Source organism: Oryctolagus cuniculus, chromosome 7, assembly GCF_051225735.1.
Source record: "Oryctolagus cuniculus isolate XC-2025 breed Fujian yellow rabbit chromosome 7, ASM5122573v1, whole genome shotgun sequence".
Classification (NCBI taxonomy): Eukaryota; Metazoa; Chordata; class Mammalia; order Lagomorpha; family Leporidae; genus Oryctolagus; species Oryctolagus cuniculus.
In genome coordinates, this window is record NC_142873.1 from 12,853,777 (window position 1) to 12,868,020 (window position 14,244).

The 14,244-nt window shown below is 47.1% G+C and overlaps 1 protein-coding gene across 12 annotated transcripts in view; it reads left to right on the forward strand.

Moving 5' to 3' along the window:
- Positions 1-5,745: 5,745 nt before the first annotated feature.
- LMBR1 (limb development membrane protein 1) overlaps positions 5,746-14,244 on the forward strand; it is a 167,034-nt gene continuing 158,535 nt past the window's right edge. For 8 of the 12 annotated variants that reach the window (XR_011390276.2, XR_011390275.2, XR_016236925.1 and 5 more), the window contains exon 1: positions 5,747-6,032. Coding sequence is in view for 7 of the 12 variants with exons in the window: in XM_051858275.3 (XP_051714235.1) it covers positions 5,967-6,032 (66 nt within the window). In the remaining 5 variants the exon portion in view is untranslated. Of the gene's footprint in view, positions 6,033-9,004; positions 9,112-14,244 lie in introns of all 12 variants that reach the window. The other 4 variants (XM_070077219.2, XM_089336847.1, XM_002715020.6 and 1 more) reach the window with 3 other exon arrangements.

A 14,244-nucleotide genomic window follows, 5' to 3' on the forward strand; every position in this document is an offset into this window, starting at 1 on the left:
CCACTTCCAATCTAGCCCTCTGCTGTGGCCTGGGAAAACAGTGGAAGATGGCCCAAGTCCTTAGGCCCCTGCACCCACATGGGAGACCTGGAGAGAGTCCCTGGCACCTGGCTTTGGATCAGTCCAGCTCCAGCCATTGTGGCCATTTGGGGAGTGAACCAGCAGATGGAAGACCTCTCTCTCTCTCTCTCTCTCTCTCTCTCTCTCTGCCTTCTGTAGCTCTGCCTTTCAAATAAATAAATAATCTTTAAAAAGAGTATTAAAGATTCAGATGGATTTATACTCATTTTTATTTTATTTTATTAAAGATTTACTTATTTATTTGAAAGGCAGAGTTACAGAGAGGTAGAGGCAGAGAGAGGCCTTCTAGCCAGGAGCCTAGGAGCTTCCTCTAGTCTCCTACGTGAGTGCAGGTGCCCAAGGACATGGGCCATCCTCCACTGCTTTCCCAGGGCATAGCAAAGAGTTGTATAGGAAGTGGAGCAGCCAGGGCTTGAACCGGTGTTTATATGAGATGCCGGTACTGCAGGCAGTGGCTTTTCTCGTTACGCCACAGTGCCGGCCCCTATGCTCTTTTTTTTTTTTTTTTTAAGATATTATTTACTTGAAAGGCAGAGTAATAGAGGAGGGGAGAGAGAGAAAGAGAAAGGAAGAGAGAGGGAGGGAGGGAGGGAGGGAGGGAGGGAGGGAGAGAGAGAGAGAGAGAGAATCTTCTATCTGCTGGTTCGTTCCCCAAATGGCTCCAACATCTAGGGCTGATCCAGGCTGAAGACAGGAGCCCAGAACTTAATATGGGTCTCCCACATCAGTGGAAGGAGCCCAAGTACGCGACTGTTTTCTGTTGCTTTCCCAGGTACATCAGCAGAGAGCTGGATCAGAGGTGGAGCAGCCAGGACTCAAACAGGATACCAGCATTGCAAGCAGCCAGCCCCTTAGGTTCAAATCTTGACTATATAAACCAGGTGCTTCAATTCTTTTTTTTTTTTTTTTTTTTTTTTTTGACAGGCAGAGTGGACAGTGAAAGAGAGAGGCAGAGAAAAAGAGAAAAGTCTTCCTTTTGCCGTTGGTTCACCCTCCAATGGCCGGCGCGGCCGGCGCGCTGCAGCCAGCGCACTGCGCTGATCCGAAGGCAGGAGCCAGGTGCTTCTCCTGGTCTCCCATGGGGTGTAGGGCCCAAGCACTTGAGCCATCTTCCTCTGCACTCCCTGGCCACAGCAGAGAGCTGGCCTGGAAGAGGGGCAACCGGGACAGAATCCGGCGCCCCGACCAGGACTAGAACCTGGTGTGCTGGCGCCGCTAGGCGGAGGATTAGCCTATTGAGCCACGGCGCCGGCCCCTTCAATTCTATTGGCCCTTATGGCTTCAATATAATACAGAGTGGACATCACTGCTTCATAAGATTATTGTGATGGTTAAGTTGAATAAAATATGTGAAGAACCTGGAATATAGTCATTATTCCACAAAACTTAGGTCTTCATTACCCTATCTCTGTCTCATTCATATATTGAATTTTATCCAGTGAAGACTTATTGAGCTCCTATCATGTGCTAGGCACTGTAATGTGTTTGGTATTAGAAAACCAGCAAATGAGATAAAGTCCTTGACATGTCTAGACTTGGAAGACAGAAAACAAACCCATGTATAGTTTTGGTGGACTTGTTTTGAAGAAAAGGAAACAAGATGAAGTGAGCATAATTGGGTTGAGTTCAGGTGCTCTGTAGCTTCAGTCTCGAATGGCCTAAGGGATAATCTTTCACTGTGAATTAGGTGATAGGGAGGCAGTTGTGATGGGTGCCATCCTGGGCAGAGGCCATGGTGGGTACAAAGGCAGTGTGGAGTGTGAAGGAGATAAGGTTGGAGAGGTGGGCAGGGATGGGTTCTGGGGTCCCTGGTGGTCCCTGGTTAGAGATTAGTGCTTGCATCTAAGTTAGATGGTTAGCTATGTATGTTTGGGGCACATCTGATTTGTGTGCTTATTACTTGGGATTGATTTGTGGGGAGAGGAGACGTTGAAGGGGTGGGGAAGAGGGGATGCTGGGAGACCAGCCCAGAGGCCACTTGAAGATGAGGTGACTTGGACTTGGAGAGTAGCACTGAGGTACAGGGAAGCACTTGGCTTGAAGATTTAGGTGGGACAGTCAATAATAACCTTAACTCGGACAACTCCAAGAGAAATGTGAATCTGCACGGAAAGTCTCCAGATAGACTTTTTTTTTTTTTTTTTTTTTTTTTTTTGACAGGCAGAGTAGATAGTGAGAGAGAGAGAGACAGAGAGAAAGGTCTTCCTTTGCCACTGGTTCACCCCACAATGTCCGCCACGCTGATCCGAAGGCAGGAGCCAGGTGCTTCTCCTCGTCTCCCATGGGGTGCACTGCACTCCCTGGCCACAGCAGAGAGCTGGCCTGGAAGAGGGGCAACCAGGACAGAATCCGGCGCCCCGACCGGGACTAGAACCCGGTATGCCGGCGCCGCAAGGCGGAGGATTAGCCTAGTGAGCCGCGGCGCTGGCCCAGATAGACTTTAAGACCAGAAACAGAACCTTCCTGCTGGAATGTTTAGGCATGATCACTTTAACTGAGGCTCAGAAAGTCACACAGCCAATTCTTGGCAGAGCTGGAACCTCGTTTATAGAATCCTTGCTTTAGTATTTATTCCATTCTAAGATGCTCCCTGTAGCAAGGGGATACGTAACGCAGAGAACCCACTGTTTAGACGACCAGACAGTGGTTCTTCTTAAAAATTGCTTTATTAAATATTAAATACAGTTTATGCATTATATGTATAATGTGTATGATATAAAGAAAAATAACACAACACAGAGTTGTGAACCACCCTCCACCAGTTTCAGAAAGAAAGCACCATCATTCTCTGTAGCCCTGTAATGCTTCTCACCAATCCCCTCTCTGGCCTCCTGTAGCTTTTGGTTACTTTCAAATACCCGAGAGGAGCTTTTTGGGAAGTAAAAGGTTTATCATGGCTCACAGCTCAGTCTGGTGTCTGGCGGAAGCTGGCAAGGGCAGAGGAATGGTCACACGGTGAGCAGGAAGCAGGCAGACACACAGGAAGCATGTCTGGCTTATCTACCTTAAATGACCTAAAGACCTCCCACTGGGCCCACCTAGCCGTCTCGTTTCCATAATTAGATCAAGTCTCTATCCTCAATCATCAATCATTAAGACTCTGCGGTTGAAATGTCTCCGTGAGTTTGGGGAGCTAAGTTCTGTTCAATCCGTAACAACTCCCATGGTGGGGTTTTATCATTCTCTTGCTTTTCTTTGTAGTTTCATTACATGTTTATATTCCTGAAATAGTACAGTTTTGCATAAATGGAACCTAGTGCACACATCCTGGGTTCTCTAGGCTACACGGGTAGCAGTGCACTTGCTGGCTGTTCATCTTCAGGTTTACTGAGCAATGCAAATCTTCCTCCAGAGACATTGTATCCCTCCCCACTCACACCAGCAGCCCAGGGGAATTTCCACTGCTCCTCTTTCACTCAATATTGTCAGACTAAAATTCCCACATTTGGGGAATGTGAAAACAAACTTCATTTAGGTTTCAATTTGTACATCCTTTGAATTAATGAGATGCAACAATTTTTAAAATGTTTATTGCCAGTCATACTCTTTTGAAATGAAGTGAAACTGTGTCTCTATAAAGCATGTTTTGGTGGCCAGGAGTTATCACATTTCAGGAATTCTGGGTCATTTCCCCCAACTCCGTCTACCCAAAACCTTTCCCTTCTTAGGTGAGGCAAACTCTGTCCTAATAATGGAGGCCGAATGGCTTGGAGCTCTCCTGTTCTCTCTCTGGGCACATACCATGTGAAGAAGTCTCGTTGGCTCTCCCAGAATCTGACTACCACTGACCATTTCTATCATCTGCACCCTGGTCTGAGTCACCAGGCTCTGAGGTGTATGCAGTGAGTCACCCTGCTTTACCCTTACCTTCGGGCCAGTTCCAGAACAAGTCAGATGTCACAGCTGTCAACAGAACATGGTGGCAGCTGCCCTCTCCCAGAGTAATAGCCGAAGACCTTACACTCAGTCTCACAGGATTATGTCCAGGATGTGGGAGACAGGGTGTTAAGTCGGGGTGACAGAAGTGGTTGGGTTACCTACCCACTTCCAGCATGGCTGTGGCTCACCTGTATTTACATGGTGACCACTGGAAGGATCCCAAAGTTGTTAGCCAGGCCCACGGGGTGTGGAAATAGACAACTTCCTGATGAGATTAAGGGCAAAGCTAGATGGCAGAGGGTAAGCTGACAGGAAGTGGTGAGTCTCTCCATTTTTGAAGTCGACTACCCTGCGTTGAGAGTTACAAGTATCAAAGACAGGAAAACTACTCAGGCAGAAGGTGATAAACGCCTATAGACTACTGACTAAGAGAATCGACAGGCCGAGGTGGCTGGGGTATTAAGTTGATCTCAAATACTTTATGCATCTACTTTCTGGATTATGTGTCTAAATACCACACACCTTAAAACCTGATCTGCTTCCTTCTAATTTGGAAAGATTAACCCAGAAATTATCCAGGTCAGTTCAGGCAGATACGTAACCCAGCTCTAGAATGTGGGTGTCCAGCCTGGGATACCTGTTTGTCTTTCTCTGGTTTGTTAGTGTTGAGACATTAAAAAAAAAGGTAAATATTGAATTTAACCAGGTGGAAGGTTTTAAAAGTATTTTTATTATCAGCTTATGGCAGCAAGGGCACATTCAAAACTCCTGGTCCCCAAGTCTCAGATCACTCACACACCACAGTTCTCATCATAGACAAACTGCAAAATCTAAATTAATATACATTTAATTATCTTTGAAGAACAGTATGGCAACTTTATAAACGTTAAATTTATATTCATAAAAGCCGAAATGACATTTGAAAGCAATTTGTCGATTTCCTCACTTCTGAAGAATTCTGAGACGCCAAAAAAAAAAAAAAAATCACAACCAACAGCAATTTAAATAACTCCCCTATAGACAAATAAATAAATCCAAACGTAAAACTATAAATATTCCTTTAAATTCAAAATTTGTTAGCAAAACACAGGTAATGTGGAAATGGAGTGAATTATGGTGTTTGGCATAGCTGGCAGTGCTGTTTAATATCTACAAACGGCCATAAAAGCGACCCCGGTAACAGCTACCCTACAGATGGGGAGGGGCCTCCCGTTCAAGGTTATCTACGTCTCCCAGGTGGGGCAGCTCTAGCCCCTATCAGACCCAGAGAAGCCGGGTTTCCGCCCGTCGCGCGTCCCGAAACGACGGCTTTCCGATGCTCCCCCTACTTGCAGCAAGTGTCCGCGGGAGACCCCCACCCCGCTTCCCTCTGTCGTGGTCCCCCGAGGCTGAGCGCGGAGTGCAACGACCACCGAGCACGGGCGGAGCGGCACCAGGAAGTTGCAATACATAATTAAATGCTGGCGGCCACAGGAAGACCGAGACCCGGCCGGGCCGGGCGGGGAGAGGCCGCAGCGCCCTCGCGGGGTGAGGGGACAGCCCGCGCCCCCGCATCCAGCAGCATCCTCGCGTGCACCCCCCGCCGCCCCCGCGCGCCTCCGTCCTCCGTGGCGCGGCCAGGATCCAGATGCCGCCCCCTAGTCGCCAGGTCTCGCCCCGCCTCCGCCCCGCCGGCGATCCTGCGGCCTCAGGTGCCGCTGACGCCGAGGCGCGCATCTCTGACGCGCCGGCGCCTTCCGTCTGACGCGCCAGGCCCCGCCCCGGCCCCGCCCCGGCCCCGCCCCCGGCCGTGGTGCCCGCCCTCCCTCAGCCGGAGCCGCGGAGCCTGAGGCGGCGGTCTGCGTCGCGGTCCCCTTCTCCCTGGGCTGCTCTCTCGGGGCCTCTCGGGTCCCAGACCCCCACCCCCAAACCCCCCGGTGCCCGCGTCCGAACCCTGCGGCCGGCGGCGGGCGATGGTGCGGCGGAGCGCGAGGACGCGGGCGGCGCGGCTGCGGGCATGAAGGAGGATGGAAGGGCAGGACGAGGTGTCGGCGCGGGAGCAGCACTTCCACAGCCAAGTGCGGGAGTCCACGGTGCGTGTCCCGGGGGTCACCCGTGACGGCCCGCCCCGCCCCTGCGACCCGCTCCTCTGCCCCCACCGCCCTCCTCCGCCTCCTCTCCGGGCTCTGCCGCCGCCGCCTCTCCCACCTCCAGCCCCCTCCGGAGCCCCCGCGGCGGCCTCGCCACCGCCACCTGCGCCGCTTCCTGCCCCCACGCACGGGGCTGCAGTGGGCGAGCCGCGCGGCTTAGTCGTGCCCCTCCCCTCCCCTCCCCACGGCCGGGGGTCGGGGGGCAGCGTCCACCCTGGCGGCGGCAAGCACACGCCACCCACCCCGGCCTTTCCTCTCGGTCGTGCTGGGGGCATCGGACCGTCGGGCTGGGGACGGTGGCCCGGCCGGTGCGCGTGCCCACGCTCGCCGGCCGGCCCCGGTGGGCAGGTGTACGCGCAGGTGTGGCCCCTTGTCCGCGCGCTCCGCGGTGCCGGCCGGCTCCCCTTCTCTCTGGGCTGTTAGGGGCCCGGTTCACACCTGCTGCCCTCGCGGCACCCAGCCTCCATTCGCCCTTCTCCCTCCAGCTCCCGACACCTTCGCGTTTGGGTTGAAAAGACCGGTTATTTATGGGAGGATGCGAGCGAAAGCCCGTTTTGCCCTGGAGTCAACTTCTTAAGGAAGTCATCTTTTTTGGGTCCATGTTTCATCTTCTGGTCGGCGTCAGGAAGCGGACTTGACTTTAAAGGGTCTGCTTGGATGTTGGCCTTTTCATGGTGCACTGAATACAGTATATTGGGTTTGTTTATTTGTGCTTTCCTAAGTGTGTAAAAACATCACTTTTACACTGGCGCTTCCTCTATTTTCACTAGCTACTCGGATTCATTCACACTCGTGGTCCGAGGTGAAGTCTGGTTTAGAATTGCCCAAATTGTGCAGTTATTGACGGTGGAAATTGAGAATCACTTTGCTGAGACTCCCCTTGGAGATGTAGATCAGAGCTTGTGGAATTTGAGCGAGTGGATTCGATACAGCATGGTGCATTTTACCTAGCACATTTATGTACTCCTTTTTTTTTTTTTTTTTTTTTAAAGATTAATTTATTGAGCCGGCGCCGTGGCTCACGGCGCCGGCATCCCATATGGGCGCCGGTTCTAGTCCCGGTTGCTCCTCTTCCAGGCCAGCTCTCTGCTGTGGCCCGGGAAGGCAGTGGAGGATGGCCCAAGTGCTTGGACCCCTGCATTCGCATGGGAGACTGGGAAGAAGCACCTGGCTCCTGGCTTCGGATTGGCGCAGCGCCAGCCGTAGTGGCCTTTTGGGGAGAGAACCAATGGAAGGAAGACCTTTCTATCTCTCTCTCACTGTCTATCTCTGTAAAAAAAAAAAGTTTATTTATTTACTTTAAATCAGAGTTACACATAGAGAGAAGGCGAGGCAGAGAGAGAGAGAGAGGTCTTCTATCTGCTGATTCACTCCCCAACTGGCTGCAACGGCCAGAGCTGGGCTGATCTGAAGCCAGGAGTTTCTTCTGGATTTCCCATGCCGGTGCAGGGGCCCAAGGACTTGGGCCATCTTCTGCTGCTTTCCCAGGCCATAGCAGAGAGCTGGATTGGAAAAGGAGAACTTGGGACTCGCACTGGCGCCCACAGGGGATGCTGGCACTGCAGCAGGTCGCAGCTTTACCCACTGTGCCACAGCGTCAGCCCCCTATGTACCCTTTTTTTTTCTGTTAAAGATTTATTTATTTATTTGAAAGTCAGAGTTACATAGGAGAGAGAGAGAGAGAGAGAGAGAGGAGAAAAGAGAGAGAGAGAGGCCTTCCATCCGATGGTTCACTCCCCAGATGGCCGCAATGGTCAGAGCTGCCCCGATCCAAAGCCAGGAGCCAACAGCTTCTTCCAGGTCTCCCACGCAGGTGCAGGGACCCAAGGACTTGGACCATCTTCTACTGCTTTCCCAGGCCATAGCAGAGAACTGCATTGGAGTGCAGCATCTGGGTCTGGAACCGGCACCCATATGGGATGCCGGTGCTTCAGACCAGGGTGGTAACCTGCTGCACCACAGCACCAGCTCTAACCTATGTACTCTTGAATTTACATTAAAAAAATGAATTTGAATTAGGCATTTGGCACAGTGGTTAAGACAACACTGGGACAACTGAGTCCTATTTTGGAGTGTCTGGCTTGGTCCTATTTTGGAGTGTCTGGTTCTGCTTCTGTTTGCAGCTTCCTGCTAATGTGTACCTTAGGACGCAGCCAGTGATGGCTGAGGTACCTGAGTCCCTGTCAATCACATGGGAGACTCAGATGAAGATCCCTGCTCCTGGCTTCAGCCTGGCCCAGTCTTAGCTATTGCAGGCATTTGGCCAGTAAACCAGCAAATAATATTTCTCTCTGTTTTGTGTCTCTCTGACCTTTAATCAATTAACTTAAAAAATTAATTTTACCGGCGTCTTTGAGTTACCAGGTACTCTGGGCTCTGCTAAGAGTAACCATGGCCTTGACTTCTAACAACTGTTTGCTTAGTTTTGAATTTTGTATTAATGGAATCTTATAGCATGCATTCATTTGCATCTGGTTTCACTCAGCAATGTGAACTTTCACATATTGTGTGAGGTTATAATTCATTCTCTGTGCTGTAGTCAAATGATTATAGTACAGTTTATTTTTCCACTTTACTGATCATGGTCACTTAAGTAGTTTCTAAGTTTTGGATATGAATATTTTGAATATATCTTTTAATGAATATGTGTGAACATTTCTATTGGATTTAAACCCAAGAATGGAATTGCTCATTTAGAGGGTATGCATTTATTTATCTTTTTTTAAAGATGAATTTATTTATTTGAAAGGCAGAGAGAGAGAGATCAATCGATCTTCCATGCATTGGTTCACTCCCTAATAGGCGCAATGGCTGTGGCTGGACCAGGCTGAAGCCAGGCACCTAGAACTCCATCTGGGTCTCCCATGTGGGAGCAGGGGCCCAAGTACTTGGGCGATCTTCCACTGCTTTTCTAGGTGTCTTAGCAGGAAGCTGGATTGTAAGTGGAGCAGCCAGGACTTGAACTGGTGACCATATGGAATGCCAGCACTGCAGGTGGCAGCTTAACCTGTGGTACCACAAGGTAGGCCCTTTAATAATTATTTTTATATAGTTTTCAAAGTGGTTGTACCAGTTTGCATTTCTGCCAGTTTGAAGGTCTGAGGTCCCTTAAAAAAGTACATAGAAAATGAATGTTATGAGACAACCTCATGAATTTCAAAATAGTTTTTGCGCCATAATGACTTTTAATTCTATTTTCCATGAACTGTTTGTTTATTTTACAGCTTTTATTTATTTATTTGAGAGTCAGAGTTACAGACAGAGAAGGAAAGACAGAAAGGTCTTCTATCCACTGGTTCACTCCCCAGATGACTGCAATGGCTGGAGCTGGGCTGATCTGAAGCCAGGAGCCTTTTCTGGGTTTCCCAGGCGGGTGCAGGGGCCCAAGCGTTTGGCCATCTTCTACTGCTTTCCTAGATCATAAAAGAGAGTTGGACTGGAAGAAGAGCAGCTGGGACTCGAACTGGCACCCATATAGGATGCCAGAGCTGCACACAGAGGCTTAGCCTACTATGCCACAGCCTCCCCCCAACCTTTTTTTTTTTTTTTGAAGATTTATTTATTCATTTGAAAGCCAGAGTTTACGGAAAGAGGGAGAGACACAGGGAGAATCTTCCATCCCCTGGCCTGCTCCCCTTATGGCCACAATGGCTGGAGTTGGTGCTGTCTGAAGCCAGGAGCCAGGTGCTTCCTCTGAGTCTTCCATGTGGGTGCTTCTGCTCCTCCTCAGGCTGTTACCAGGGAGCTGGATTGGAAGTGGAGCAGCCAGGACTCAAACTGGCGCTCACGGGTGCTGGTGTTGCAGGCGGCGGCCCCTCAATGAACTTTTTGAAATACCCTTGTATGAGAGGTATGGTTGCAACCCATCTTTACTAATGCTTGCTATTTTTCTATCCTTTTCCATTTTAGCCGTTCTAACAAATGTGACACAGTATTTGTTATACAGAAGATTTAATTTGTGTTTTTTTGATAACTGATGCATTTGAAAACTTTTTTATATGTTTTTTGGCAATTTGGAAATCTTTTTGTTAAGTGTTTTCCAAGTTTTTTTTTTTCCCATTTAAGATGAACTTATCTTTCTAATATTGATTTGTAAGAGTTCTATTATATATGAAAATTTTTTTCCCACTCTGTGGGGGCCTTTTCACACTCTTAGTGATGCCTTCTGGTGAACAGAAATTTTTAATTTTAACAAGGTTCATTTTATCACAGTTTTTTCTATTATAGTTAGTACTTTCTGTGTCCTGATTAAGAAATCTTTGTTTAATCCAAGAGGAGAAGTTCTCTCATGCTTGTCTGTTTTAAATGCTTTATTGAATTTACTCTTCCCATTGAAATCTTCAGTCCATGTGGAATTTGTATGGAATAAGGTAGGGGTCATATTTTTTTCTCATGTGAGTGCCTGTACATCCAGCAGTGTTTTATGACCTTAGCCACTTTCCCTCAACCTAGAACCCCTGGTGGTTAAGTGTACTCCCTCTGCTGCAGAACCAGTTCAGGCAGCGACTGAGATCAGTGAGTCTCCAGTCTTTGATATTTCTTCCTCAAATTATTCATATTTGTTGTGAGTATAAATGCTTGCTTTTTCTCTAGGACTTTTTGCCATGCTTTAGATTTATTTGACTCTTTTTGGTTTTGTCATGCAATGCTATAATTTTTGTTTAACTTATTGTGATAAAATGTACATAATATAGTTTGTTATTTTAAGGTATATAGTGGAGTGGCATTAAGTACAGTCACATTGTGCAGCTATCACCACTCTCCTAACAGGAACTTTTTCATTATCCCAAACTGAAATTATGTTTAATAAGAACTTCGCATTCCTCACTCCTTCCAGCTGCTGGTAACTGCTCTCGTACTTTCTGTTTAATTGAATTTGGTTGTTTCAGGTACATCATATAAATTGAATCATGTGATATTTGTCTTTTTTGTGTTTGGCTTTTTCACTTTGTGGAGATTAGAGTATTTCATATATGCAGATTAGGAACATGGCGATACTTCTCACCCTACTCTCCTTCCCTCCCATGCTCCAATCCTTCTTCCTCCTCCCTCGCCCAATCCCACTTTATTCCCATTTCACTCCAACAGATCACATTTTGGTTACTCTGTTAGTTACCCCAGATCAAGGAAAACATATAGTAACTGTCTTTTGGGGACAGGCCTATTTCACTAAGTATAATGGTTTCTAGTAGTTGCATCCATTTTGTTGCAAAAGGCAGCATTACATTTTTTTTTATAGCCAAGTGGTACTGCATAGTGTATATATACCATAATTTATTTATCCAGTCATCAGCTGATGGACATCTGAGTTGATTCCGTATCTTAGCTATTGTGATTTGAGTGACAGTGAATATGGGGGTACAGATAACTCTTTCAGCTGTTGATTTCATTTCCAGGAGTGGAACAGCTGAATCATGTGGTAGATCTGTTTTCAGATTTCTGAGGAATCTTCATACTATCTTCCATATGGTTGTATTAATTTACATTCCCACCAACAGTACATTAAGGTATTCTTTTCCCACATCCTCATCAGCATTTGTTATTTTTTGATTTTTGGATGCTTGATATTATAATTGGGATTAGAAACCTCACTGTGGTGGCATTTCTCTGATGGCTAGCGATCCTGAGCATCTTTTTATGTGTTTGTTGGTTACTTGTGTTTCTTTTTTTCTTCTTTTCTTTTTTTTTGAAAGGCAGAGTTAGTGTGTGAGACAGAGAGAAAGGTCTTCCTTCCATTGGTTCATCCCCCCAAATGGCTGCTACGGCCAGTGTGCTGCACCCATCCGAAGCCAGGAGCCAAGTGCTTCCTCCTGGTTTCCCATGTGGGTGCAGGGCCCAAGCACTTGGGCCATCCTCCACTGCCTTCCTGGGCCACAGCAGAGAGCTGGACTGGAAGAAGAGCAACTGGGACAGAATCTGGCGCCCCAACCGGGACTAGAACCTGGGGTGCTGGCACTGTAGGTGGGAGATTAGCCTAGTGAGCTGTGGTGCCAGCCGGTTATTTGTATTTCATTCTTTGAAAAATGCCTGTTCATATCCTTAGTCCAGTTTTTTTTAAAGGCTTATTTATTTAGTTGAAAGAGTTAACACAGAGAGAGAAAGAGAGGCAGAGAGAGAGAGAGAGAGAAAGATCTTCCATCCACTGGTTCACTCCTCAATTAGCCACAATGGCCAGAACTGTGCTGATCTGAAGCCAGAGCCAGGATCCTCTTCCACGCAGGTGCAGGGGCACCAAGGACTTGGGCATCTTCTACTGCTTTCCCAGGCCATAGCAGAGAGCTGAATTGGAAGTGGAGCAGCCGGGACTCAATCTTGTGTCCATATGGAATGCTGGCACTGCAGGCGGCAGCTTTACTCGTTACACCACAGCACCAACCTCCTTAGCCCATTTCTTAACTAGGTTGCTTGTTTTGTTGTTGAGTTTCTTGGGCTCTTTATATATCCTGGATGTTAACCCTTTATCAGATGTATTATTTCAAAATTTTTCTCCCATTCTGGCAGTTGCCTCTTTGTTGAGTGTTTCCTTTGCTGTGCAGAAGCTTTTTGATGTAATCCCATTTGTCTATTTTTGCCTCTATTGCCTTGTGATTCTGGGGTCTTTTCCTAGAAGTCTTTGCCTATAAAAATGCCTTGCAGAGTTTTCCCTATGTTTTCCTCTAGTAATTTGACGATTTCTGGTCTTAGATTTAGATCCCTGATCCATTGTGAGTTAATTTTTGTTTAGGATGTAAGGTAGGGATCTTGTTTTATACTTCTGCGTGCAGAGATTCAATTTTCCTAACACCATTTGTTGAAGAGACTGTCCATTCTCCAGGGAGTGATTTTTAGCTCAATTTTCAAAGATTATTGGTTGTAAATGAGTGGATTAATTTCTGGGGCCTCTAGTCTATTCCATTGATCCACATGTCTATTCTTGTGGTAGTAGCAAGCTGTTTTGATTATAACTGCTCTGTAATATGTCTTATTTTAAAGTTTTATTTATTTATTTATTTGAAAGTCAGAGTTACACAGAGAGAAGGAGAGGCAGAGAGAGAGAGAGAGAGAGAGAGGTAGGTCTTCCATCCACTGGTTCAATCCCCAATTGGCCGCAAAGGCCGGAGCTGTGCCGATCTGAAGCCAGGAGCCAGGATCTTCTTCTGGGTCTCCCACATGGGTGCAGGGGCCAAGGGCATGGGCCACAACAGAGAGCTGGATGGAAGAGAAGCAGCCAGGACTCGAACCAGCACCCATATGGGATGCCGGGCACTGCAGGTGGAGGCTTTACCCGCTACGCCACAGCGCCAGCCCCTTTAATATGTCTTGAAATCAGGTATTTTGATGCCTACAGATTTATTTTTATTGTTTAGGATAGCTTTAGCTATCTGGGGTCTCTTATAATTCCATATGAATTTTAGGGTATTTTTTTCCAGATCTATGTCTTTGATATTTTGATTGGGGTTACCTTGAATCTGTAAATTGCTTTGGATAGTATTGGCATTTTGATAATATTAACTCTTCCAAACCATGAAAATGGAAAATTTTTCCATTTTTTTGTGTCTTGTATTTCTTTCCTTAATGTTTTATAATTTTCATTGGTAGCGATCTTTGACATCTTTGTTTAAACTTAGCCCCAGGTGTTTACATTTTTTGCAGCTATTGTGAATGGGAGTGATCTTACAAGTTCTTTCTCAGCCATGGTATCGTTTGTGTATACAAAGACTATTGATTTTTTTGTGTTGATTTTGTATTCTTCAACTTTGTCAAACTTTCTTATAAGTTCCAATAATCTTTTAGTGTAGTCTTTTTGTTCCACTATGTGTAGGATCATATCATCTGGAAATAGGTAATTTGACTTCTTCCTTTCCCATTTGTATCCTCTTGGCTGGTTGTGTGGACACCAGCTGGGCCAGCTTTTGCATATGTCCAAAATGGTGCCCGTCCCTCGTGGCTAGTTACAAGACACTAGTGCTGGGGTCAGGGAGAGAGAAATGTGCCCCCCCCCTTTTTTTCTCCCTCTAGGTTGGTAGGTGTACTGTCCCCCACAGGGTTCCAAGCCAGACTTATGCCAGACTCTTCCTGCAACTTTATCACCAGTGGCTTGGACTGTTGCAGTCTAGTCTCACCTTACTCTCTGAAGCTTGTCTTGAGGCTCTCGGTGCTGGGTCCTGAGTTGTGT